The sequence below is a fragment of the Salvia splendens genome, chromosome 1 (assembly GCF_004379255.2).
Source record: "Salvia splendens isolate huo1 chromosome 1, SspV2, whole genome shotgun sequence".
Lineage (NCBI taxonomy): Eukaryota > Viridiplantae > Streptophyta > Magnoliopsida > Lamiales > Lamiaceae > Salvia > Salvia splendens.
In genome coordinates this window covers 45,947,347-45,974,065 of record NC_056032.1, presented here as the reverse complement: position 1 = coordinate 45,974,065, position 26,719 = coordinate 45,947,347, and the positions used below count along the sequence as shown (strand labels likewise).

The 26,719-nt window shown below is 37.2% G+C and overlaps 3 protein-coding genes, 1 long non-coding RNA gene and 1 other non-coding gene across 5 annotated transcripts; 1 reads left to right on the top strand and 4 right to left on the bottom strand.

The window, feature by feature from the left end:
- Positions 1-33: 33 nt before the first annotated feature.
- On the bottom strand, positions 34-4,409 carry LOC121755860 (DUF21 domain-containing protein At4g14240-like). Its single transcript, XM_042151280.1, has 13 exons — positions 3,718-4,409; positions 3,494-3,570; positions 3,173-3,256; positions 2,977-3,090; positions 2,627-2,710; positions 2,424-2,495; positions 1,874-1,941; positions 1,602-1,689; positions 1,463-1,536; positions 1,045-1,378; positions 933-979; positions 752-830; positions 34-333 (listed from the first exon to the last, which is right to left on the bottom strand). The coding sequence occupies exons 1-13, from the start codon at positions 3,935-3,937 to the stop codon at positions 313-315; spliced, it is 1,362 nt and encodes a 453-aa protein (XP_042007214.1). The 5' UTR covers positions 3,938-4,409; the 3' UTR covers positions 34-312.
- A 3,993-nt stretch (positions 4,410-8,402) lies between these two features.
- LOC121755830 lies at positions 8,403-14,243 on the top strand. The gene is made up of 3 exons (XM_042151240.1): positions 8,403-10,588; positions 12,266-12,756; positions 14,204-14,243. Exons 1-3 carry the CDS (start codon positions 10,514-10,516, stop codon positions 14,217-14,219), a joined length of 582 nt encoding a protein of 193 aa, XP_042007174.1. The 5' UTR covers positions 8,403-10,513; the 3' UTR covers positions 14,220-14,243.
- A 1,423-nt stretch (positions 14,244-15,666) lies between these two features.
- LOC121802290 (adenylate isopentenyltransferase 3, chloroplastic-like) lies at positions 15,667-17,374 on the bottom strand. Its single transcript, XM_042201929.1, has one exon. The coding sequence runs from the start codon at positions 16,876-16,878 to the stop codon at positions 15,931-15,933; it is 948 nt and encodes a 315-aa protein (XP_042057863.1). The 5' UTR covers positions 16,879-17,374; the 3' UTR covers positions 15,667-15,930.
- A 1,511-nt stretch (positions 17,375-18,885) lies between these two features.
- Positions 18,886-20,719, bottom strand: LOC121802285. The gene is made up of 2 exons (XR_006050758.1): positions 20,619-20,719; positions 18,886-20,189 (listed from the first exon to the last, which is right to left on the bottom strand). It is a non-coding gene; the product is annotated as an uncharacterized LOC121802285 (long non-coding RNA).
- A 5,901-nt stretch (positions 20,720-26,620) lies between these two features.
- Positions 26,621-26,692, bottom strand: TRNAD-GUC. The gene has a single exon. It is a non-coding gene; the product is annotated as a tRNA-Asp (tRNA).
- Between the last annotated feature and the right edge of the window lie 27 nt (positions 26,693-26,719).

The window sequence follows — 26,719 nt, the reverse complement described above, 5'->3', positions numbered from 1 at the left end:
AAATTGAAGTATTCAAATAAACATACAACTCAATTTTTCCGTCGAAAAAATAACATACTACAACTCAATTGTGTGTAGTATCATAGTTCAAACTACAACATTGGTTTCGAAATTGTAATTCTACAAAAAGGCTGATATATCGACTTCATGATAACTACCAATACCATTACAAACACTTCAGGTTGTCGTTTCAAAATCTTCCTTTACACATACTACACCACACAGTTTACTGTATAGGCCAGACAAACACTAAGCATTTTCATGTGTTGTGTTGTTACGGTATCGAGACCGTACCAGCATCTTCGCGCACGGTCAATGCTTGCCTGAGCCAACCTGTAAAGACGAGAAGTGCGTCACAAGACCACGAACGATAAAAGATTGGCACATAAACTGATAATGGCCCCTGGGGAAATGCTATGAGTTGGATAATTGGTTTCAAATTACTATTCTTAGGTGGTGTTAGATATGTTAGGAAACTATATTAGGCTTTATTTTGGATAAAGTTAGTCATAGGGATGATGGTGGGAAGGATAATCGAGGGATGGGTCGAGATACATTGTCACGGGCCAAGTTTTTGAGAGAAAAGGCAACCGAACAAGATATTAAACATGGCCTCTAGTAATTAGCAATAGTGGAAACCGAACGGATCCTACTTGTTAAAAGAGAAACTAATTATCTTGTTATCAACAAACAACAGGTGCAACAATGGTACACAGAAATAATGAGAAAAGGGAAGAGCTGCACGACTTACTGCGGCTGGCTTTTGAAGCCTACGAGTCGAAGGTGCTCGAGCAACTGAAGAAGCTGCAGCAGCAGCAGCGACGCGTATTCTGCCATAGTCATTGTGCAACTAGTAAGATATAAGGTGGTAAAGAGCAAATAACTTCAAGAAAAACAATGGAGGAAAGGAAAATAAAGAAAGAGATCAGCACCTTTTATGTACATCTATGTAAACATCTGTCTCGTCAACAATTTCCTCCTGTTTCACATGAAGAGCATATTCTTAAATGCTAAGGGAAAATTGAAAGAACTAACAAAATTTACCTGTAGAAGTTCTTCAAATACGTCCTCCAAGGTGATTATACCGATAACTTCTCCATCTTCAACATCCTCTGCATCATTAGAGCTGTATGTCCCAAAACCATTTTGCTCAGGCTTCTCGATGTTGACGACAACGGTATCTGCTTCTCTACCATACTTGTCGAGCAACGGGATTTTCAATTGCGAATCCCCTTTGGTTAAAAAATTCTCTTCCGCCATGCCATCAGAGGAGATGAGCTTCTTCTTTTTCTCTCTCACCTTCACTACAGCTGCCATGTGACTGCCACCCTTTTGAAACTCATTGAGAATATCATACAAGGGCATATCTGCGGGTACTCTGTAGTATAATAAATTGATTTAATGAGGCAAATAAGTCGGTTTCTCGTGCTAAATATGAAAATATTCAAAGAGATGAACACACCTAGGCATTCTCCTGATGGAAACCGAGCTAACTGGAGTCTCTGTTTCAGCTCGTACAGTGAGAAGATTTTTTACCTACGTCAAAAGATGAATAAGCAAATAACACAAGCTTATCCAATAATGAGGGATATGATGCTTACCAGCAGAAGTCCAATAATGTTTTTCGGGTTCCCTGAGTACACAGGAATGCGACTATGACCCCGCGCAAGGATTTTTCCAATAGTTTCCCTGCAGAACAGAGCATGCACGAACATTAACAGGGATAAAAATCAAATATATTCCTGATATTAATCCAAGAAAAGTGTTTTTTGTGCTGAAGAATTGTGTGTGTGTGTCTGAGAGAGAGAGAGGGACGAATGGAGAGAGGGAGTATGCTTAGGTATAAATCAAACCCTCATAGGATCATACTCACCAATTCAGTTTTGTATCCACATCAAGTGAAAACGTGGATTCAATGGGTGTCATTGCCTCCTCGGCTGTCTGTGCATGTATAAGAATAAGTCATTTTATTATCACACTTGCAATGTAAAAGCTAGATAACTAAGTCAGACGTTATTTAATGTATCACATACTTCTTCCCCTCGAGTTGATTTTGAAAATGTGATTCTATTATTATGTATGTTTAGTTAAGAAACAGGCACAATGCATTTTGTCACGGATTGGTTGAACAAAAATGAGTACAGTTGCTAAAAATGTATGGAATGACTTTTTAATGACCCCCATTAAACTCATCAACTGTATCCTACTAAATGAACCAGAATTACTCCCAGTCAGAGAGCTTTTGTACTTTGAACTTATATGAACCAGAATTACTCCCATATTACATCCCAATAATAGTTAGGTAACATCGTAGAATTAATGCAAAGTCAAATAAGAAGACCAAAAATGCACTTAGTAAAAGAGGCTATTGAACAAAAAGAGAGTAAAATATTACAAGATGGTCCTCCTGAACTTGAACATACCTTTTCTGTCAGATCTAGTGCTCCATTAATAATTGTTGCTTCGTCATGAGTAAGCTCACCGCCTTTACCAGCCTAGTATGACATCAATTAACCAAATGAAATAAAAATCAGAAAAAACAATGAACTTTGGATATTAGATAATGGCATGGCGTGTATGTGATAAGTATTATGCAGTCGGTCACGCTTTACTTAAGACTCCATACCTCCTGGCTATGGATAGATACGAGAGCCTTCAGTTGAGGTCGCCTAAATAGAGCATCTTGATGGCCCAGGACGGAATCGAGGATCTAAATCTCAAAATAAGTTGAGCATAAGATATTAGAACATCAACTGAAGTAAACTCACAGGAGGAAAAACAGCAGAATATATCAATAATGTTGCTTGAGGCTTGTGAGATCCTCCCATTTTTTGAAGTATCACTAAACATATCATACTTGAGCTAATAATTACATCCCCCCATCCACCCTCCCGGCTTTCAAAATGTCCAAGTTAGTATCCCATAAACACACAACCATCTACTATTAGCTGACACAATTACAAATAAACGAATCACCTTTCCAATAGGGAAAGCAATAGGGTAGCAAATGATCATCAAAACACGAACAAGCCACACACAGTTAGCACCCACAGCCAACCCATATCTAGAGCAAGCTGCTTGAGGGATTATCTGTTCAGCCACCATAAACATATAGAGGAGTTAGTCACATCAAATAACTACAACCAAATACAGTGAAAAAAACAAAGTGTACCTCACCAAAAGCCAGAACAAACGTCACCGACAGAATGACAGCAACAACAGGATGAAACAGCTTGTCCAGATAGAGTGGAAGAGCCTGCACAGTATCAATACTTAAAACTCCTCCTAATGAGACCATAATTAACTCGATCCCCATCACACACTCCGCCATTCGAAGAGAAGAAGTCTTAATTGAAAACTATGCCAGAGAATGAGCTAACATACAAGATTGAACTACAGATTACTCAATATCACATATATTTATGAATAGGTTTCTTCATCAGCTATGAATTCTACTAATTCCACAAATAGTTAGCAGAAATCACCAACTTACCTCCATCGCAGCAGCATTGCACAGTAGCAAGGTCACCAGAAGTTGGTGCTGCTTCTGAACTACCGGGAAAATAACAGCTGAAAACAATTGCTCAAAATCACTAAACAAACTATCTCAACTCCACACATCAAAACAAAACAACAATCAATTCCAATAGCAAAACTCCAATTTCTTCAATAAAAGAGAGAAAACGATAGAAATTACACAACAACACACACAAATACCAGCTTGTTTCTTCTCCGTGGAGCTGCCGCTCCGCTGCAGTATCTCGAGCTCCACGATTCCGAGAGACATCAATCCGAGAGTCAAACCAGACATAATTCCGGCGAAGAGAACGAGGAAGCACGAGACGCCGGCGTAGACAAACCACATCGGATTTCCAAATTCGATGTCGTTGGAATCGGCGAAGAACGCTCTCGGCGTCACCATCGCCGCCGCATTCATCAAGCACAATCACACCTCCCCCAAACAGCAACAAAAAAAATCGCGAAAAAAATACAATAAATAGGAAAAAAAAAGTAGCACAACGAAAGCTACTTCGTTATTAACTCCCTGTTTTTCTACGAGCCTTTTCTATGAGAGAAATTGAAAAGAAAAAAAGCTGAAAGCGACGGTTTAAGAAATTCATAACAGCGCCATACGTTTCCACGATTCCTCCAAAATTGAAAAAAAAATCACGAAATCGGTCAGAGAGAGCAAGTGAGAGGTGACGCAAGTGTATGCTATTGTATATCTAGGGAGTTGTATTTTGTTGTTTTGCGACGCCACTTGTCGAAATTTGACGTGCGTTGCACCGTCGCAAAATATTGAAGCCGATCGCCGATCTGCGGTGGCGGTGGTTTGTTGGCCGGAGGCGGAGGGCGGCAGTTGCCGGTCAAAGCTTTTACTTCTTTTTGGGGGGGATTTTTACATGTACTGCTATAGACTTATATAGTAAAAAATGCATGTTATAAATTTCTTTTTTTAGGAGTATGCAATTATTTGTTTCTCTCAATAATTTATCTTAATTTATTTTTCTTTCTTAATTTAAAAGATGATTTTCCTTTTCCCTACTTTTTTTTCTTTTTTTTTCCTAATAGACAAAAGTTCAAAGGTAGACTCGAATCCGAAACTTTTGTTTTGGAAGTATATAATGATAGGTGTTCGCAGTTATATAGTATTAGTTGGTGTTTTATGAGAAAATCCAATGATGGTGAAGAGGATGTTATTTACCAAAAATATAGAGTATGATGCGTTGTACATTTATTTAAGTGCCAAAAATAATTTTTTAAAAAAGAAAGGAAATTGTTAGAAAAATAATAAATTTGAATAAATTCTTATTCATCTCGTACTTTTAAAAAACCATCCAACAAAATTACTAGTATGATTTTTAATTTTCTCATGATATTCAGTCGTGATTTTTATCATTTTCCAACACGATAGATATTAACACGATCAGATCATCAATTTGAAATACATGTGCGTCAAATCAACAACATATTACAAGTCGGAAGAAATAATTTAAAATTTACTAGATTTTTGTGATTGATATTTATAAGGGCATCCATAATGGGGCGCCCTAAGGCGCGCCACGTCAGCAGTTTTATCCTCCTACCTCCCACCTGCAATGGGGCGTCCTAAGGCGCGCCCTATGCATTTTATTTTATTTGAATATTTAAATAACAAAAATTTAGGAAAAAACTTCATTTCATATATAAAAATTAATACATTACAATACGAATTAAAAAATTACGCAAACTCAACGACGCCGGTTACGGGCCCACACTTCTTCAATCATGTCGTTCATGAGTTGCGCATGGTCTTGTTGGTTGCGCATTGAGGCTTGTCTAGCTAGAACCTCGTCGAAACCCGATGGCAATCCTCTAGCGAGGGGCTCGGTCGCCGTGCTGGACGAGCTAGATGCACCGTCATCATCGTTCCACTCGGTGATGCTCCCACCTTCATGCTCGACTATCATGTTGTGCATGATAATGCACGCATACATGACGTCGGCGATGATTTCCTTGACCATCGTGGCATCGAGGTTTAATAGAAAAAAAATTAAAAACGCGTGGCATCGTCCGCGACCATCGTCCGTCGAGCCCGCAATGGGGCCCCCGATGGCGCGGACGATAGCCTATCGTCCGCCGAGCCCACAATGGCGCGGACGATAAGCCATCGTCCGCACTTCAACCGCGGCGTGGGCGCTGACGATGGCGGGCACCCACAATGGGGCGGACGATGGCACGCATCGGGCGTGCCATCGGGCGTTCCATTGTGGATGCCCTAAGTGGAACGAACCAGAGTTTGTTTGATATCTGTGGCTTCTCCTACAATTTTATAATTTAAAATTGAATATTCATAAAAACAAGAAGCATGCATGACAACGATCGTTTTTAAAAAAATGAGATTTAATGTTTTAATAAATAAATAATGTTAGATTGTATGGAATAATATATTATACATTTAATAAAAATATTGTGATGCGTGCCATCGGGCGTCCCATTGTGGATGCTCTAAGTGGAACGAACCAGAGTTTGTTTGATATATGTGGCTTCTCCGACAATTTTATAATTTAAAATTGAATATTCATAAAAACAAGAAGCATGCATGACAACGATCATTTTTAAAAAAATGAGATTTAATGTTTTAATAAATAAAAAATGTTAGATTGTATGGGATAATATATTATACCTTTAATAAAAATATTGTGGAGCTCTTTAACATATTAGTATTATGGTATTAGTTGAAGTTACTACCTAAAGTGGAGTAATAAATTATGGACAACTAAGGGCATCACCTGTGGGGCGCCCTAAGGAGCTCCCTAAAGCCCGCCATGTGCACCGCCACGTCAGCATTTATCCTCCTACCCTTTCACTTGCAGTGGGGCGCCCTATAAGCTGCCCTAAGGGGCGCCCTAAGCATTTTCTTTTATTTGAATATTTAAATAAATACAAAAATTGGGAAAACCTTCATTTCATTTATAAAATTAATACATTACAATACGAATTAAAAAAAATACGCAAACTCAGCAACGACGGTTACGGGCCCACACTTCTTCAATCATGTCGTTCATGAGCTGAGCAATGGTCTTGTTGGTTGCGCATTGAGGCATGTCTAGATAGAACCTCATTGAAACCCGTCGGTAATCCTTGAGCGGGGGGCGCGGTCGCCGGGCTGGAGGAGCTAGATGCACCTTCATCATCAGTCCAATCGGTGATGCTCCCACCTTCATGTTCGACTATCATGTTGTGCAAGATAATGCTCGCATACATGACATCGGCGAGGACTTCCTTGAACCAGAGACGCGTCGGCCCTTTCACTATTGCCCACCGTGATCGGAGCACACCAAATGCCCGCTCCACATCCTTCCGCTCCGCCTCCTGCTTTTTGCGCAAATAAAACAGGCCCTAGCAATCTACAGCAGTCGGCTTTCGCAAATATGTGTCGTTGTAAGCCTCCACAACTCCCCTGCAAAATCTCTTCAGACACTCGCGGCCTGTTGTCTCTCCGACGTGGAAGTACTCGTCGAACATGTCCGTCGTGGTGCCGTAGGCCAACTGACGGAGTGCAACCGTGCACTTTTGCAACGGCGTAAGTCCGGGTCTGCCGATGTCATCTTCCTGATACTGGAAGTATTCATCCCGAGACTCCAACGTCTGGAAAATGCTGAGAAAAAGTTAACGAGGCATTCTAAACCGGCGGTGGAAAAGAGTCGGGCCCCACCGTGGTTGCTCGGCAAAATAGTCTGCAACTAGACGCTCGTGAGTTGCGGCGTGTTCACGGAGGACAAACGTCCGATGTCGAATAGGCCTGGGGATCTGCTCCGCCTCCGCTGCCTCCGCCTCCTCGCGCTGCATTTCGGCTAAGCATTCTGCCATTGCGTCTTGAACGACTGCATTTAAGGCTTGAGTCAAGGTCGGACTACCGCCCTCCGAGGAACTCCGGTCGTCATCGTGGTTCATTTTGGTTTGTGAGAGATGGAGAAATGTGAGAGATGAGAGAAATGAGAGATGCGAGAAATGTTCGTATGAAAAATAGAATGAGAAACGAGGTTTAATAAATAGACAAAATTAAAAAAAAAAAAAAAAACGCGTTGCGTCGTTTGCATCGCCCACAGTGGACGGACGATGGCGCGGACGATGCCATATCGTCCACGCTTCCTCCGCGGACTATCTGTCGGGCGAGAACGACGCATCGTCTATCGTCCGCGCACCCACAGCGGCAGATGATGGCGAGGCCGAGGCATCGGGCGGCCTATCGTTCGCGCCACTGTGGGTGGCCTATTAAGACATAAGATATTTAAAAAGTTGAAACGGATTTGAAATTATAAAATAAAGTGAGACAATATTGAATAAAGTGAAACGTGACTTGTGCAGTTGTGTTAAATTAAAAGCATATTTTTTGATCGATTTTGATCCGTATTTAATGCACGAAAATTATACATCGACGTGAAAAATACACACATAATAATGACATAATCACATACGACTTACGAGTGATATGAATATGATACACGTAATCTACGACTAATATGTAAATATCATTGACATATTTACCATAGCTTTTTATATTTATATCATTCACAAAGGTTTGGTCAATTTTATAAACAATTAATTATATCATAATTTTGGATTCGAGCAAAATTATGAATGATGTACTAGCATATAAAAAATTGTGAAGATAAAATCTGACTTTTTATCCGTCATCGTTTAATATACCTAGTTGATCATATCCGTAATTTTTACTTAGCATGTTGAAAATTTTGGTAATAGAAGTATCTGAGTTATTATATAATAGCTCATCTTCAAAAGTTGCAAGATCAACGAAAATCTATACCAAACTTGGTGATCTTTTCCACTATTTTTTTCTAATAGTAATAAATATACTAGTTATATAGTGAAATTTATTATTTTTTGTTTTCTCTGTGAATTCGAGGGGAAAGGAATAATTACACATTGATTTCTTACGTAATTTTCAAATTTGATTATATTAAACTTGATTTATGGAAAGGGTTAAAAGCTAAAATTAATGTGAATACATCATATGGTATTATGGTGTGCTACATATAATTTTTTTTTATAAAAGTTCTGGTTATCTAACGTGGTCCCATAATTATCATGGAAGTTGGATTTCCCGTAGTAATATTTTAAATTATTGAAAGTGTGTTTATCAATAAAAAGGTTAAAAGTGGCTAATCGTTTTTATTGAATTTTTCCTAAGTAGGTTTCTAGGAATATGTGCAAACTGAGTTGGTGATTTTTTTTTAATTTTCATCCAACTCAATAATGTATATTTATGTAGGTTAAATCTTGATTGTAGTAAAGATTGTGAATCTCAGTCAAACTATAGTACTACACAAAATGAACTCAAATAATGTTTTATTCACCTCGCTTTGAATCTTGATTTTTTGCAATTTAAAATAAGATACTCCATTGATGTCCAAAATCAATTTTGGAAATAGATACTAGTAAAAATATGCCACATGTGTTGAGTTTATTTGTTTTTGGAAATAGGAGTACGATTTATTGTATAGTTGTAAAAACTAATTGATTTATACCTATATTTATTTAGGTGTATGATATTTATGAAGTTTTCGCATAAAATATTATACTATGCACAGAGGCGTAGACGAGCGCCATAAATGAGGTTCAACTATCAAAATATTTAATGATTTAATAAGTTTTATATGTTCAATGTAATTAATCTATAGGAGTATTAATATATTCACACGTTTATAATGAAATATTTTTATGGTATCTTTTTTCAAAGATTTCAATGGATTTTCCCTCCACTTGTTCATTGTCGCAGCTTAATATTTTTGATTTATTTTTGTTTAATGTTAATAGGGTGGCTGCTGCCTAATTGTCATAACTCTTTTAGGTAAATCCACTATTAACTACCAAGAAAACTTGGTAATTAATTATAGTTTTATTAACCAATACCGTAAGCGAAGAATTATTTGGCGGTCAAATTTGGTTGGTATAAAAAGAGATGGGAGTTTTCTTTGGGAAAATGCGAATGTAAAAAATTGAAAATTAATTATGCAGTAGCTTTTATAAACTGCATAACTAAATAACTATCTAGATAATTAATTAAATAATAATATTCATGGGCTCCCACACAAATACACAATATCAAAAAAATAAATACTAATGTACAATTTTTAGCGATGATTAACAATATTGCCTACTTTGAACTCACGAAGGCGGCCTAAAATTTCATGCTTGACGCTTTTGATACAAAGTGGCTAATTTGGTGTTTAATTGATTTTTTTTTTAATTTCCGAAAGTTTTAGTAAAATACTACAAACCATAATTAGTGAAATATACGATTTTAATATAAAATTGATAAAATGTAAGATAGATATAAAAAAATATCGAATTATTATTATGGTATATAGCTAAAAAAACAATAAAGTTGGATCAAATTTTGATTTGTTTCAGAACTTTAAAAATTTGAAGAAAATCGTAAAGTTTGAATTTGTTCTCAATTATCTACGATAAAGCATTCACATTCTACCACCAAACGATGTAGTTTTTTATGAATGAACAACATTGTCTAATTCATCGGTCGTAATGTGTAGGTATGATTTTTTGGTTTCCAAATGACATACAATTACACTAGAAAAACCATCTTAAGATAATTGATAACAAATTAAAACTTTATAATTTGATTTTTATAGTTATGGGACAGGACAAATCACAGTTTCATCAAATTTTATAGTAATTTTTTTTCTGCTAAAAAATTGTCCTATTATTAATGAGAAATGAGATAAAAGAAAAAACCTATCACAAATAAATAGAGACTAAGTTTGATAAAAAATTAATTATATTACTACTACTGGAGTAGTATTTTTCGTGTAAGCTAACCATAAGAAATGGGCTTCTTTCGACTTTTTTTTAGCGACCCAAAAATAATTTACAACATCATTTAATTCCCTATATTTTTTTTCTGAAAATATCATCAAATCAAGCTCCTCTACTAAGCTAAATGCCGCTAACAGAGTTGTTTGAGAGAAGAGAATGATTTACCGCGAAAATGAGGCGTCGATTGGTGCGAAATTGTGTCAATTGCTCATGGCGGCGAAGAGTAGAGTTCTTGGTGATCACGGTGGTGAGGAATAGAGTTGCTAGAGCCTGATAAATTGTGTAAATTGCTCATGGTGGTGGAGAAAAGAGGTGTTAGTGCTGATGAATTTGTCGAGGTGAAGAATAAATTCGGTTTCCCTAATGATAATTTATGAGATTAGTTTCTTCACAATCAGAGTAATTTAGGTTTCACGGGGCAGGCGTATTGAATCGGTTCCTTGTATCAAGGAGTTTGGTGATTCTATCAATTTAGGTATTTTAGGTGGATCCAAAATTTTCCAACAGTGATGATTCTAGGCAAGTTTTCTGCGGATTTTAGGTATTCTAATGGATTCACTAGTGTCTGTACAAGGCATTTGGCAATGTTGAGGGAAGCGTACAAGGGTTAGGATTTGGTTGGGGATGATCCTCTCTCTATGTGAGAAATGAGAATTAGTGAGATTAAGGATAAATTTGTTGAAATGTTGGAAGGGGTTGGTGGGCGAGGACTGAGGAATTGAGAATGTACAGAGAAGTATTTGGAAGGATATGGAACATGTAGTAATAAGGAACTCGGATACGGAGTTATGAAGTCGTAGAAATGATCTGAGTAGGGAAATCTACTAGAACATACTGTTGATGTTGAATAAAGAAACACCATGTTGGTGGAAAAGTTAATTTTCTGCCTCTCTTGTGCATCTTCATTGTCTGATCGACGATATGTGTAAACCATGTGTGCATGCTTGTATGATTGTATCAGTTTCTTCTATGAATATGAAAACATATGCAATTTCTTTAGATTAGGAAAAATTTATGTGCCTGACTTATCTTTGCCTATAGTGAGTAGACATGAATTTGATTATTATAGAGCACATTGTTAGAGAATTTGAAATGCTTTATGAATACTCTCTCTCCATTTGTTGGTTGAGAATTTGCTACTAGTGCCAAATGTTGAATATTGTATTATTATGAATGGTTGATGTGTAAATAGTTCGACTGTACCTGATATTTAGATGTGTAAATTACCCCCTAATGAGACTTGAGATTAGGAAAGATTGATGTGCTTGACTTACCTTGCGTATAGAGGCTAGACATGAATTTGATATTTTAGAGCACATTGTTAGAGAATTTGGAAAGCTTTATGAATACTCTCCCTTGCTTGGCTGGTTGAAATTTGTTGCTATTGGTGCCAAAGGTTGAATAATGTATTGTGAATGGTTGGATGTGTAAATAGTTCGACCGTGGTTTGCTGATGTTGTTGTTCTTTTATGTATCATCTACATACTATTGTACATTTTTTTCTAGGAAAATCTAGAAAATTATTCATTTTAGGCTAGCTTGTTCATGTTATGAATTGGGATTTGTTCTTTATTGATCAACACTTGCTAAAAGTAGGTATTGGGTAGTTGTGGGTCTTGATTACCATGTGAAGTATTTATCCCCTTACTTCCAATCTTTCTTTTGAAAATTTTTTAGGAGACATGCAGTTTTTGTTATAGATTACATTTTTATAAAGAAACTTACCTCTGCCAAACTAAGGAATGCAAAATGAATGCTACAATTCATTAAAGCTGGTTTCATGTTGTTGTTTCATTGTAGATACTCTCTACCTAAAAAAACACCTAAATCAAGAACATGTAAAGCTTGTGACTGAAGTTATATATAGATCTGTCCAAAGATGATTTGGTGTAGCTAACTTCCTTCACTGTTTCCGCTTCTGCAGATATACCAAGACACCGGCCACATGGATCGATCCATCGCCCTCCACTCGCTCGCTGCTCTGCTGCTTCTAGTGCTGTCCCCGATGGCCGAGTGCCAGTGGCTTCACCACCATCCACTGCCACCCTCTCATCGACCTCCACTCTGTGCTGAACAGTTTGCATTAGCAAACCGCGCGTGTTCAGGGCTGCCCTACACACCACTCCCTCCACCAGCCCCTCCTGCCCCACCAACACCCATCCCCACGGAGGGAGATCACCCCCTCCACCGCCATGGCGGGCACCACCACCACGGGGGGCACCACCACGGCCACAGGCACCACATGCACAAAGAAACAAGCGCGGAAGCGGATTGCTGTAGGTGGTTGAAACAAGTCGACAACATCTGCATTTGTAGCCTGTTGGTTCACTTGCCACCGTTCCTCGCCCGGCCCGCACATAATTACACGGTATACGTGGACGAGTCTTGCGAGATAACGTTCAGCTGCCCGTCGAGGTGCGTACCGTTCTGATTATTACAACAATCTTAACAGAGGAAGTTAAGTTTATAGTAGTAAGTTTGTCATATGTATTATGTATCGATTTCAAATTAGAAATTGTTTTAACATTTTATTGCCATATTTAATCAAAATCCACTACTATCAAAATCACTGTTGGAGAAGCTATTTCATGTGTAGTGTGTGATTAGTCATTTTTATGGGACCAATTAAAGAAAATGTGGATTCTGTGTGAAAAAGACTAGCAAAGAGAGTGATTGATTGAGGCAGGGTGTCTTTATTCCAAGCTTATCTCTTGTATTTGCATATTGCTCAAGAATATATAGCTCTTGAAGCTTCAAGTACAGACAAATTATTGGTGGGTCTTTGTAAACTTGTAATGCTCCATGAGTCTCACTTAAAGTAACTCGTTTTTCTTTTCGTGACGTTTCACTCAAGTGGCATATTTCCTAAAATAGAAACATTATCATTTATATTTTATTCTCTTTTCACTTAACTTATAAATCAACAATGTGTATAAATTTCATACTAAAAAGGAAACGTTTTATTTTTAAGTGGGATGCAATAGTGAGTATATTACATTGTGTGAAGTATCTATAGTTATAACTTTGTAGTAGAAGGGAGGAAAGAATGGTATTTCGAATAAAACTTCAATTTGGTCATTTTTAAATAGTAAATGATACTACTACATCTGTCCATGTTAGGTCATTTTTTCATTTTGGTCACTCCACGTATACTAGTTCCTTTTCAATTTTTAGTAGTACGTTTTTCTCTCTAATCAATCTTGGAGTATTTTTCACTAACATTATTTTTTTTAAAAATTGCAAAGTTCGATTAGTCTCATAGCATTAGAAAACTGAATATTAAATCACGAATTTTCAATTTTGTTCAATTGTCCTTTTTATGTACAGAACGACGTCTTTTGATGATGATTGAACGACGTTATTTCAGTTAAACAAGTGCTATATATTTTCTTTTCTATACATTTACTAGTACCGAATAGTAATTTTGTAATAGCTATTATCTCTTCTTTCTATACTTACTAATTTTACCGTATTAAAACTTATATCATCCACTACAAATTTATAATAATTGAAAGTTTGTTGGATTGGGGCACTCATAGTTAGCATGAAATACCTAATGATCACCACAAGAAAATGCATATTTGATGACCCATTTTAGCATCTAAATTATGAGCCATTTAATTTGTCATCCGCAGCGGCGAGCATCCCGACGGACGCGGACGTCGCTTGCGGACACCGGAGTTTTGCGGCTTTCCGACGACGTCCGTCGGGACGTCCGCCATTGCGGTGCCACGACGGACGTCTCGATTTTTTATTTTTTATTTTTTTATTTTAAATAAAGTGGTTGCATTTTAAAATTTTAATTCCTTAAATTGTTTAATTTGGTGAATTTTTATTATTGTGGATGTCCGTCATTGTGCAGTGGAATGTCCTTATGACGTGACAGTGCAGTGAGAGGTCCTTATGACGTGCAAGAGGTGTTTTTGGGAAGTCCGTCGGGATGTCCACCGGGACATCCGTCCCACTGTGGATGCTCTTACGAAACCCGTCCCTGTCCGTACGGATATGTAAGAAAACAGAATCCAAGTTAATTAACTTTTTGCAATATTCGTTATTCAAATTCAGGTTGATGTGATTGCGTTTGTATTCCATTCCATTTCGAGATAGCCAACAACGTGACCCCATTTCATTGGGAGTTCTTCGAATTAAATACATTCACTATGCAAAACTCAAGATCACAAAACAACTTGTATCCTCAGAAAGAAAAGTTCACAAATTAACTTGAATATTTACAATATTTATGGCAATAATCATTTTCAGAATTAATATTATGGCAATTTTAAAAATCTCTCTTAAATATCATGAAAATTTGAATTTTATCTTACATATCACAAGAAAAAAAAATTAGATGAAATTGTATCTGATATGGAAGTCGAAAATTATAAGTAGATAAACGGGTGTCATTTGGCTAAAAAAATAAACAATTTATTATAAATATACAACCGTAGATGTTGTTTATTTGTAAATAAACAGGTGTCATTTGGCTAAAAAAATAAACAATTTATTACAAATATACAACCGCATTTTTTGCCGTAGAATAATTGAAAACAAATTGAAATGTCATGAATTTTCCAGTTGATATTTACAATTGCAGAACAAACACAAATTTAATTAACATTCATGTTTGATTCTACAATTTTCACATATATAAAAAGAATAAATTTAATATTAATGTAGGAAATTTAAATCATACCCATACACATACACATACACATACACTGATGTTATGATTTGAGTGTTCGGCTTTATTTTTTTAATAGCAAATTGGGGAAAAAATCACTAAAAGTGGCCTATCTCTGGTCAATCTTGCAATTTTAAAAAATATTCAATTATATCACAATTTTAACAATTTTGTGTCATGTCCGAAAATACCAACATCCTAAATGTGTTAGTAGCAATTTCTTTTGTTCTCATGTAAGTCTATTTCTGGGCTCTCGAGTAGAAAAGTTGTCCCAAAATAGACTATAATAGACATGTAGGACGTCGAATTTTGGTGGCTATAATAAGACACTTGAGAATTTAACCCAAGTGGATTGTTTTTATAATAATTGATCATTTTATTTTACCAGCATTACATACAGTTATTTTATGTAAATAAAATTTTTAAAAAGTTTCAAATAAAAGTAGATTATATTTTGTGACAATATTAAACAACCCGAATTTCAGTTTTAAATTATAATTACCCCCTTCTCACAATAAGTGTCACATTTTGTCATTTCGGTCTGTCCCACAATAAGAGTCATATTTCACTTTTACCAAATGGTAAGTAGACTTCACATTCCACCAACTAATTCTACTCATATTTTATTATAAAACTAATATATATAAGTGAAATCCATAATCCACTAACTTATTCAACTCACTTTTCTTTATATTTCTTAAAACTCGTGCTCACTGTAAGTGTGACACTTAATGTGGGACGGAGGTAGTAATGCAGAAATTACTTTTATTTCGGTTGGCAGAAATAAAGGGGGTAATTGAGTGATTCTCATTATTACACATATATGGGCAAGTATATAATGCCGGGACAAAATTGTAAATATTCCCAAAACTGTCACCAGAAAATTCATAACAACATTTGCCGCCCAATTAAGACGCCGTCGCCGCCATCATCGGCCGCGCGCCGCTCCTCATCGCCACCACGCCGCCGTAAACATCCGCCTCCGAATCGTAGTAGAATCGACTCACTATCAATTCAGCCGTCTCCGCCACCACGCTATCCCACGCCGCCTCCGCCTCCCCGCCGCGCTTCCTGAACACCTCCGTCGCGTCGAGGCGGTGCATTCGCCAGTCTCTGGTGTTCCTCAGCCGGCGGATCTTCTCCAGCTGCCGGCACGCGAGCCTGCTCGTGTTCATCTTGATCGCGTCGATCGCCGCCGCGAGAGCCCTAGCGCGAGCCTCCTCGCCGCCGCACTCCGATTCGATCCGGAAATACTGGTCGAGCTCGGGCACGCCGATCGCGCGGCGGATCCCGCGCGAATAGTCGGCGTTTGGCCGGAAAAAAGCCCTAATTTCTTCAATCATCCCTCTCTCCACCATCCGATCGACGCGATCGGAGACGAACGAGTGGAGCACCGGCATCGCGGCGTCCACCCACAGGAAGCAGCAATCGTAGCGCGATTGGAAGCTGGAATCGACGAGCGCCTCCACGAACGAGTTCGATCCGCCGACGACGATCGGGAGCTGGCGGCGGCTGTGGATCGACCGCAGCGAGATCAACGCCATCGCGCGGAAATCCGCGGCGGTGAAGTCGGATTCCGGATCGGCGACGCCGAGGAGGTGGTGCGGCACGCCGCGGCGCTCCTCGTCGGTGATTTTGTTGGTGGTGATTTCGAGCCCTTGGTAGACCTGCATTTTGTCGGAATTGATGATCTCCGCGGAGAATCGAGTGGCGAGGTCGATCGAGAGGCGCGATTTTCCGGCGCCGGTGACGCCGAGCACCACCACCACCTTCTCCTTCGGCGGAGCGCGGCGGATGAGCTGAGGTATGTGTAGAGAGGGCAGTATTTGATTGGATGCTGAGAATGATATTTTCATTTTTTTAAATCAAAAAATATAATATCTCTTATTTCGAAATGACGAAAGAGCCCTTGGCCGCACTCGAAAAATAGAACCCCTTTTACGAGGAGAAAATCGTAATTGTATTTGAAAATAGAATTATGTTTGAGATGCGGCGGCTCGAGAATGTGTTGGGGTGTGTTTGTTTCTCTTTCTGCACAAATTTTGAATGGCAAAATGGGGCAGTATTTATGGAAGGAGGAAACCTACATTAAGTGCCCTTTCTAATCGATCATAGTCAACTACAAGTTGATTCATACTTTTTTCATAAATGATTCTCCACCCCTGCATTTTTTTGTCTTTTTAAGATTCTGACCGCGACGGGAAGCATGTACATCGTACATCTAGCAGTTGTTCTCTGATTATTCTGTTGCATATCATCTTTAATCGAAGATGTTATCAATCAAAAATTAGAATGATTCGCATCAATTTGTGATAGCAAATTAGATTACTAAGTTAATGTCTTGTTTATTCGAGTTAATTGTCTGTGACATCATGAAGTTTACTCAAATTCTACTATGTCTTACATCTTTGTAATTTTGAATGACAAATCATAACATTTAAAATTTCGCAAGTTTCCCAAAATAATTGTTTTTTGGAAAAAAATCTAATGCTAAGTTGGCGCACACGTGTAAAAAATTGATGTTTGTGTATATTGACATAATTGTATATTAACTGACGACGTGAGCAACTAAATGATGTCGTTTTGATTCTAAGAAACTAAAAACATAAAATCTAAAATAAAACAATTATAGTTAAATAGGATGAATGAGAATTTTCAAAATTCATAATGTTAGTCAAATTTTGAAAGGGTCAGAACAAACCAGAATTTGATAAACTTCATCATTTTATAGGTATTAATCGTTTTTTTATTTGTAACTAAATTTAAATTTAAAGACCGCGCCACTTAAGTCTTGAACACTTGATCTTTGACCTCGGACATTACTTCTCTATTGCTTGGTCAACTCACACACACTGATATTAACCCTTTTTTTAATTCTACTAAAGGATGACTTTGAGTTCACAATTTTTGCTAATATTTTTATTGTAAGATTTGAACATATGCATAAGAAATGTGAGGTGCTGAATCTTGAGAGAAAAATGTTCAGAGAATAATTTTAATGGAAGTAGAATAATATGATTAAAAAAAATTATGTCTTTTATTTTGTCTCTTTCATAACTTGTTTTTATCTTTAATTTTTTAATGCATTTCTTCCTCTTGGTTGGGACAGGTCACTTATGAGCTTTTCAACTTAATTATTGAAAAAGATAATATATAAAATGATTTTCTTAACTTTTGATAAGAAGATAGATGGTGGATTTGTTCTTCACACCCACTTTGAAGAGCCAAATTGAAGTTATTTGACTCCACAATTATTCGAAGACTAATTAGTTTATGATTTGGAATCTTGAATTTGTGATTGTTAGTACTAATTTTGGTTGTTTATGACAGAAAGTAGAATGGAGATAAGAAGAAAAGGAGGGAAATAAGGTAATGATCAGTAATTACTGATAATGGAATGGATCCAGGATGCTCTCAACCTTAAAGTTGACAAAAAGATTATCATTGGAGAAAAGGCTGAAAAGATTATTCTGATAATGCCACAACGAATATCTAAATTACCCCTTTCTTGTAGATAACTTATTCCCATTGACAAAAATAAAATAAAATAAAATAAAATAAAATAAAATAAAATAAAATAAAATAAAATATAGTCACAGTCACAAGGTAAAAACCCCACTCTACTCCCCCACAAGTTTCAATCTCAAAACTATAAATAAAAACAACTTTATATTTCAATGTTATATTTGATTTGTTTAGAAGAAACACTTGTCTTACTAATTATCAAAATGATAAGTATTAATTAAAATTCCTAAATTACTTATTCTTTAGTGATCTGACGAATGTCGTGTCTCGGGCAAGCATCGAGCACAACTGCCAGCACCCCCTCCCGACCACCCCAATGCTCTTATCACAAGGAAAAATAAAATAATCACTCTCTCAAAATTAAAAACTCAAATGAATATATAACCTACATTAAAATAAATTTCTACATTATTACCTCCTTAACAATAGTGAGATGGAATAACAGATCACGCGTAGTACAGTGTCCGTAGGCCACTTGCATTGAAACCAAAAAAGCTTTCATCTTATCAATCATTACAAAAAATAATTCCATGATAATAAAGCATATATGTATAAACTAACAAGTAAATTGTAAAATCCAGATGTGTCACCATCAATTATTATCAATAGATATATCATCACGATCTAGCTAATAATTAAAACTAATAACTGCCTCATCATAATCAGCCAAATATTCAAGCTAAGGCATGATAAAAATGGATAGAATTCAAGGAAAAAAAATTCTAGTAGGCGTGCTTTCACCACAAGCCCTTCTCTCTCTCTCTTTTCATAAGTAGGAGTATTACTTACATTTCCTATCAATCATATCTATGAATCAAATTCTGTTTTTCTGCATGCTTGCATCATTCACCATTATCACTTGATCATTATGCTACATCAAATTAGGCTGAGTATGATCCCACGTTTATATATTGATTAAACCACCAATTCAAAGTCAACTACCGACATGTTCCGTTCCCGCTATTGTTCATCACTAGAGGCTATGTTTATGTTTATCTCTTGTTCGGTTGTTCTTCTCCTTAAAAACTTGGGAGTCTTTACATTGTGTCTCGTGATTATCCATCTCATCCCCACCACGCGGCTAATTGACTCCTTGATAAAGCATATTTTGACTTATTCCATATTATTTCTCAATGTCGTCTAACAAACCGAACACACCTACATCTATCTATGTTCTCATTAGTTTAAATCTCTGACCAACACTATTCACTGCCACATAAAGTGCCCCTTCCATCACAACAAAAACGACCCACTTTTTTTGGTCTATCCCAACAAAGATGATTCATATCTAAAAATAAAAACAACATTATTATCTCTACTTTATTCTCTTCACTCAACACACAAAATAGTACTACTTCATAAAATCTTATGTCGTTTAAGAAGAGGGGCTATCATTATTGGGACGGATAGAGTACTATTACTAAATCAAGACTAGCTAAGTAAGAGATCATAGGATTAAATGGACACAGAAATGAAATCTGAACCTTTTTTTTAAAATCAATCGATGTATGATGTACCTCCATAAATCCACGCATTAGAGAGGTGGTGTCCCATCATTAGTTAGTTGTGCACTACCTTCATATCTATCATGCCATAGAGTCGTGCAATTATGTGATCACTTGGATCAGAAATTCATCTTTTTCTGCATGTAAACCAAAAATAAAATGTCGATTGGAAGAACTATCACTCAAATCTTTCTAAAGATATGTCAAAGCTGCCATAAACTTTAAACCATCTCATCAAGCTCCAGAACTCAGCTAATCAGAAATGCATTAGACTCATCTATAATCAAGTCAATCTAGAATATATTAGTAGTCATGCTTCTTTATGGTATGAGTAGATTTTCATGATTAAACTTGCGGCTATCAGTGTGAAAAATGCAATACTTTCTTGGTAACCTCATCTAAAAGTATGCATAGTGAGTTAAAAGCACAGCATAAACATTTGATATAATCAATTTCCATCTCATGGTGGTCCTGTTGAAGTTCCAAAGCAAATTGCAAACCGATTCCTAGATAAACATAACCAGCAATCTAGCTTTGTGCAAAGGACCACAACATGGTTACTTTACCTTTTTTGTTTGCTGGGCAACAATAATGTCTGATGCTATATGGCTCTTGTTGCTCTTGCTGGCATCGAAAGATGCCATGAGTGATGAGTCACGACTACCCTGATTTCGTCAAAACAGACCAAAAAGTTTAAGTCAATTAAAGGTAATCCTTGACCAGATTTGAACATGGAAAGATGGTAGAAGTATCTCCCTGCCTTGATCATTTTAGGTATTTGTTCCTTTGATGATGATATTTGCAGTGCCAGAAGGGCAGAACTTTTATTCCCTCTTGTCTCTTGTGTTGAGCAACGGGCAACAGTCAGATGGACCAAGCCAAATGTAAAAGAGAAGCCTTTTGCATATATGTGTGTGTAATACTGAGGACCACTGTGTGAAATCCAAAAATAACTATGGTAGAAACAAGGCAGCAAACATTTGCAAACAAGAGTCATCAGCTTGTATAAAAAAATAACTTTAGCAGAAATTCAAAGTATCAACTTGGAGAAAAAACACATCTTTAGGATTTCAATTCAATGTTGTAAGTTATGTAGAGGATAAGTTGTGGAATATCAAATTTCATCCAGGGGTCTACAGTAATTGACACTCACAATATAAACTGGAAGGTAAGGAGAAGTTATATGGGATATAAAGGAAAAGACTGAGAAATAAAAATGGTTGAATTGGACATAAAGAAGGAAAAGAAGGAATACAGTTATATTTATCACATCCAAATTACATCAAATCAATTACCAAAAAAAAAAACTGAAACAAGAACACATAATTCTTTAAATTATGAAAGGAGTGAGCTTGAGTAAGATCAATGAAGTTAGACAACAACAGTCGAAAAAGAAACTATGATAGTTGCACATGCCAATGCTCTCTAGGGGAAAAAAGTGGAAATTATGAGGAGTAATTTAGACAGCAGTAAGGAGACACTTGGATCTCAGCAACGTCCCCCACCCGAACCCCCAAAGAAGACCACAAACGCAAAAGTTACTGAATGTCTGTTGATAACACCACTGGTTTCCATTGACAGAAAGGTACTGTGAGTAGAAATTATGCAAGAACATGAAGAGCTTATTGTTTCATGTTTTGGATATATTTGCTACATTACCCCTTCTCGAAGGATCCAATTCCTGTGATGCATCTAGCCAATCTGATATCCTCAGTTTGTGAATCTGAAAGAAAGAACTAGATAATCAGATACAGAACATTGTAGACTGAAAGGTCAACGCTACTACCCAAGTTCGGACAAAAGATGAATCCATGCAGCCTGTGTTTTTTGGCAGTCAAGAATAACATTGAATCATAAGATGCATTAAATAACTATGCATACAGGATCAGTAGCATAAGCTCTCTCTCTCTCTCTTGATCTTTTCCTAGACTTTGGAAGGATCTTTGGATGCAGAAGCACATGAATGTAACAAGTTTCAAAAGCATGACTAACTCTTCATTCAACTTATGTTCCTGCTGGGATAACTGCATTTCAGTTTTAGGAAGCACAATTTGGCAGGAAAGGTCTTAACATTGTTTTACAGACAAACAGCTACAGATAAGGACCTGTGCACTAAGTTGTTCGAAGTGAGTCCACCACTATGCAGCCAGTATGACTAAGTTGTTTCAGTTTTAAGTATCACAGGCTGTATCATTTGTACAAGGTAATATACGAATGACAGGAAGTTTAAATCGGACTTTGCTCTTGAAATTTTAATTCTGCACTGCACAGGAACAATTCAATCTGTATCCAATTGACAAGGGTTTGGTAATCCCCCAAAAGTAGGAAAATGTGGTTAAACAGCATACAGCATTTGTTTCTGAATTTCTGAACCAAACATAGTTTCGTCACTTCCGACTGCCACGATATAGTGCTGGTCGGAGTCAAAGTCACTAAGCGAACCGGATGCATTATCAGTGGCAAAAACTGCAAATAACTAATGTGATTTTGTTCTACCATTGCCACGATAGTAACTTGTTAACCGAATATGTCATGAATCTCCAAGAAACTAAATCAGAATCAGACTCTAGGTGGTTTGAATAACTCCACAGATCAATGCTAATGCTCAAACAAAAGGATAGCATTAGATATTGACACAAACAGTAAAATCTTACCAAGGTTTAACCTGTTGAATGCTAAGAGAAAATCTGAAGATCAAAACATTGGATCAATAGACGGATCATGAATGATGAAAGTACAAAAGCGATTCACATCGATTCAATTGAGAATTCCAGAAACGAGAGATGTTCATTCATATTCACCAGAAAACGCGCCTGATTCATCACTCAGATGAACCTATGTATAGTTTGCAGAATAAATTGAAACATATCATAGATTTGCGCCTAATTGAACAAAAAAATCACTAAGAGCATCACAATAGCGGCGAGCGGACCGGCTAGCCGATTCCCGGTGCTGGCCGGTCCGCTCGCCGAACCATTGCAGCCGGCGAGCGACAAATCGGCGAGAAAAACGGCGAGCGCACGCCGATTTGCGAGCGCTAGCCGACGCGTTCGCCGATCGGCTGGCCGCCATTGCAGGCTCTCGATCGGCCAACCGATTTATTAGTATTATTTTTTTATTTAGTTTTGGCAGGTTTTAAATATTGTAATTTGGTCCTTCAATTATCGGAAATTACATTTCCGGATGAAGATTTCTGTATAGCAACTTTAATGGAAATAACGACCCCAGCCAGGGGCTCTGCCCCTTGGACCCCGCTCTCGGGGGCGCTGCCCCCGAACCCTCGTCCAATCATAACGAATTCAAACAAGTGTGCACTCTGCACTTCCAACTTATTTTATATCTCATTATGATCATATTGATCAATCAAGTTAATCCAATTACACTTAAATATTCAACACCGGATAGCGCGTGACAACGACGACGAGTGAGGCGGAGGCGGGGGCTCGTGTGTGGAAGAGGAGTTTTTTTTAGATTTATGTATTTTTTTTAATTAATGTATTTTTTAATTAATGTATTTTTTAAAATTTTAATATTATTATTGAGTTTTCCCGTATTTGTGTCGTACATTTAATTCCGTATTTTGTGTGATTGTTAATTATTTGTTTTTATAATTTTGTTTATTGTGGCTAGGCTATGACTAAGCTATTCTTGTTCAGTTGTTTGTCCTGATGATGTGGCAGGATGAGTTTTTAGGGCTGCGATGTGGCAGGAGGAGTTTGTGGCTAGGCTATGGCTGAACTATTGCTTGTCCAAAATAATTGTGGAGGCTCTAAAAAGGAAAATATATTACTAATACTATTGGGGACCAACTACCCCTTTGGAACAGGATTGTGAGCTCCAACCATGGCACAAATAATATTGGGGACCTGCACGAGCATGGGGCACATGACTCTGAGCTTATGGGATCAAATCGTTGGCAATTGAAACATAAAAATGAATATAATAATATCTCACATCGGTGTACACAAAGAGCTTAATCCATTATATAAGTCTCATGGGCCTCTCCTCTTATCACCAATTAGTTTTAAGATGGAACTCATGGATTTCTATCGTGGTATCATAGCAGGTCGCCGACTGTGGGTTATATTTAACTGACCCAGCAGTATATCTGGGCTGAAACCGAAAAAAATGACTGACCCAGCAGTATAACTAGGCTGAAAATTTGGGCCAGTGGTCCAACCGATTGAAAAAAATTGGACCGATTATTCAATCGATCATAAAAAAGTCCAACCCCTCCAAGATTCACCTTGAAGTGGTCCAACCGATCGAAAAAAAATTGGGCCGATTGTCCAATCGATCATAAAAAAGTCCAACCCCTCCAAGATTCACCTTGAAGGGTTTGAGGAAGGGTGTTGGCAATTGAGTCCAACCCCTCCAAGATCCACCTTGAAGGGTTTGAGGGAGGGTGTTGGCAATTGAAACATAAATTGGTTTTAAGATAGAACCCATGGATTTCTATCACAAATTATGGACTTCTCTAACTGTGGCAGTAAAATGCAAGAAGTGGCTAAGAAAGAGATACAAATCAAGGTTGGCAATGAGGCTTCTACAAGGTTTTGGCTTGATAAGTGGTAAAGTGGACCGAGGGAGATATACTTTAGAGGATGTTCCCGAGACTGTTCTAGATCTCTACGCAACAACATGGCCTCATTGGAGATATGGGTACTTGGGAGAACGGCCAGTGGGTGTGGAAGTTTACTTGGAGAAGAAACTTGTTTGGCTGGGAGGAACTTTTGATCGCAAATCTCTACTTAGCCGTGGGTCATATGTCCGTGAATGAGAACGAACGCGATAAAAGAGTTTGGGTGTTCGACAAATCCAAGGTCTTTTCGGTTTCTAATTTTTGTTTGTAGGTTGCTCATATGATGGGAAATGACAACAATCAGTTTTTGAATGGAAGGTTGGCGTGGAGTAAAGTCGCCCCACCACGTGCGCAACTCTTGGTGTGGTTTATCTTTCAAGGGCGACTCAATACAAAAGGCAGATTGTTCCGTTTTGGGTTCCCTGGAGTTGAAGATAATCTATGTGCTTTTTGCAAAGAGGAACCAGAGACCATTGATCATGTCATTTTTGGATGTAGGTGCTCAAGTAGCCTTTGATATTTTGGTTGCAGTTGTTGGAATCTTTCCATCTGCCTGCCCAAAGACCCAATTTCGTGCTTTCATAGCGAGATGTGCACACCTTTCTTCAACTTTGACAGAAAGCTTTGGACCTCTCTCTTCTATGCGATAGCATGGTTCATTTGGTGGCTTAGGAACAAAGTTATCCTTGAGAAGATCCCGGATTGGGAAATGGAGAAAAGGTTACTACTTTGGAGACTAGGGTCGTGGATCAAAGGGTGGTGTCCAAATTTTCCCTTCCTTCCAGGGCAAATGTACGAGGAGTTGGTCAAGATTAGAAGATGGTCGGGCTACAAGCTTAGGACCAAGAATGCAATAAAAGGTCATTGAGGAGGTGACCTTCTTTCACTCGACTTGTTTTGTGCTTTGTTATGCGGGCATGCTTGTGGTTAGCGTTTGTGTGCTTCTTTTGAGGTCTGTGTGTCTCTGTTTGGTTGGTTGTTAGTTTAGCTTTGGCTTTAGACTTCTGGTACTTTGGTCTGTGTTGTTTTTTGTTTGCTTACTCACTGTTTCTGGGTTTCTGGGTTGATCCTTTTGATTATAACAAAAAATTACTAATACTATATTACGATGGCTTGCTATTATGAGTGATTTGTATTTGTTGATAGTATATATACAGATCGAAATTAAATATTATGGGCTATGAATAAAAAATAAAGGCAATTAATGAAGTTGCTAGATTTCTAATTGCTAGAGAGCTGGGTGATTGAAACAAATTGAAAACTTACATGTTAATATATGTTGGAATAAGTCAAACTATTTGACTAACAGAGGATGACAAGAACAAATCGAAGACTTAATTGCATGTTGAAATAATACAAATTATTTGACTGAACAACAAAGGAAGACAAGTACTAATTGAAGACTTAATTACATGTTACAAATTATTTGACATCATAATCGTTGATAATTTCACTTGGTAAAATAATAAAAATTGAATTTAGCTTGAGTCATTCTTTTATTTTGTTAACATTCAATTATTCAACTAATCCGATTGATTAATTTATTTTCACAAAAATTATCTGACTAATATTGTTTAATTCAAATGCCCAAAATATCAGTATATTTTTTGTATTTTTTGTCAAATGCTCAAATTGATAACACACATCTTAATCATATGCTAATAAACATGAAGTACTATTTTTCAAGTGGACATCACCATTTCAACAAATATCTTATTGGTTTCATAATAAACTACTAAGAAGTAAGTATAATACAACAAATACTACATTAAATCTCAAAATCACAACATATAACACAAATTTTGTCAGACTTAAGTGTAGTTCGAACCAATTTGAATTTACAAAAATAAATCCTAGCCAATCCGAAATATCTGAAAAACTCGAATTCGAAAATCCATATTATTAATAATTAAACCACTGACCCTAAAATCTGTAAATATACGAATTACTTAAATAATACAGTAAAATAATTGCAAAAGATTAAATCGCCGTTGCCGGGGATCAAACCCGGGTCACCCGCGTGACAGGCGGGAATACTCACCACTATACTACAACGACATCTTACTTTGTACTCCTAGTAACTAG

Bases quoted from the DNA above. Each gene is read 5' to 3' on its own strand.
- LOC121755860 (XM_042151280.1), bottom strand. From the start codon at position 3,937: ATGAATGCGGCGGCGATGGTGACGCCGAGAGCGTTCTTCGCCGATTCC. The intron at 1,690-1,873 runs GTGAGTATGATC...TCTGTTCTGCAG, and splicing joins GTGGATACAAAACTGAATTG to GGAAACTATTGGAAAAATCC. The intron at 831-932 runs GTGCTGATCTCT...TGACTATGGCAG, and splicing joins TACATAGATGTACATAAAAG to AATACGCGTCGCTGCTGCTG.
- LOC121755830 (XM_042151240.1), top strand. From the start codon at position 10,514: ATGAGGCGTCGATTGGTGCGAAATTGTGTCAATTGCTCATGGCGGCGA. The intron at 10,589-12,265 runs GTGAGGAATAGA...CCGCTTCTGCAG, and splicing joins AGTTCTTGGTGATCACGGTG to ATATACCAAGACACCGGCCA.
- LOC121802290 (XM_042201929.1), bottom strand. From the start codon at position 16,878: ATGAAAATATCATTCTCAGCATCCAATCAAATACTGCCCTCTCTACAC.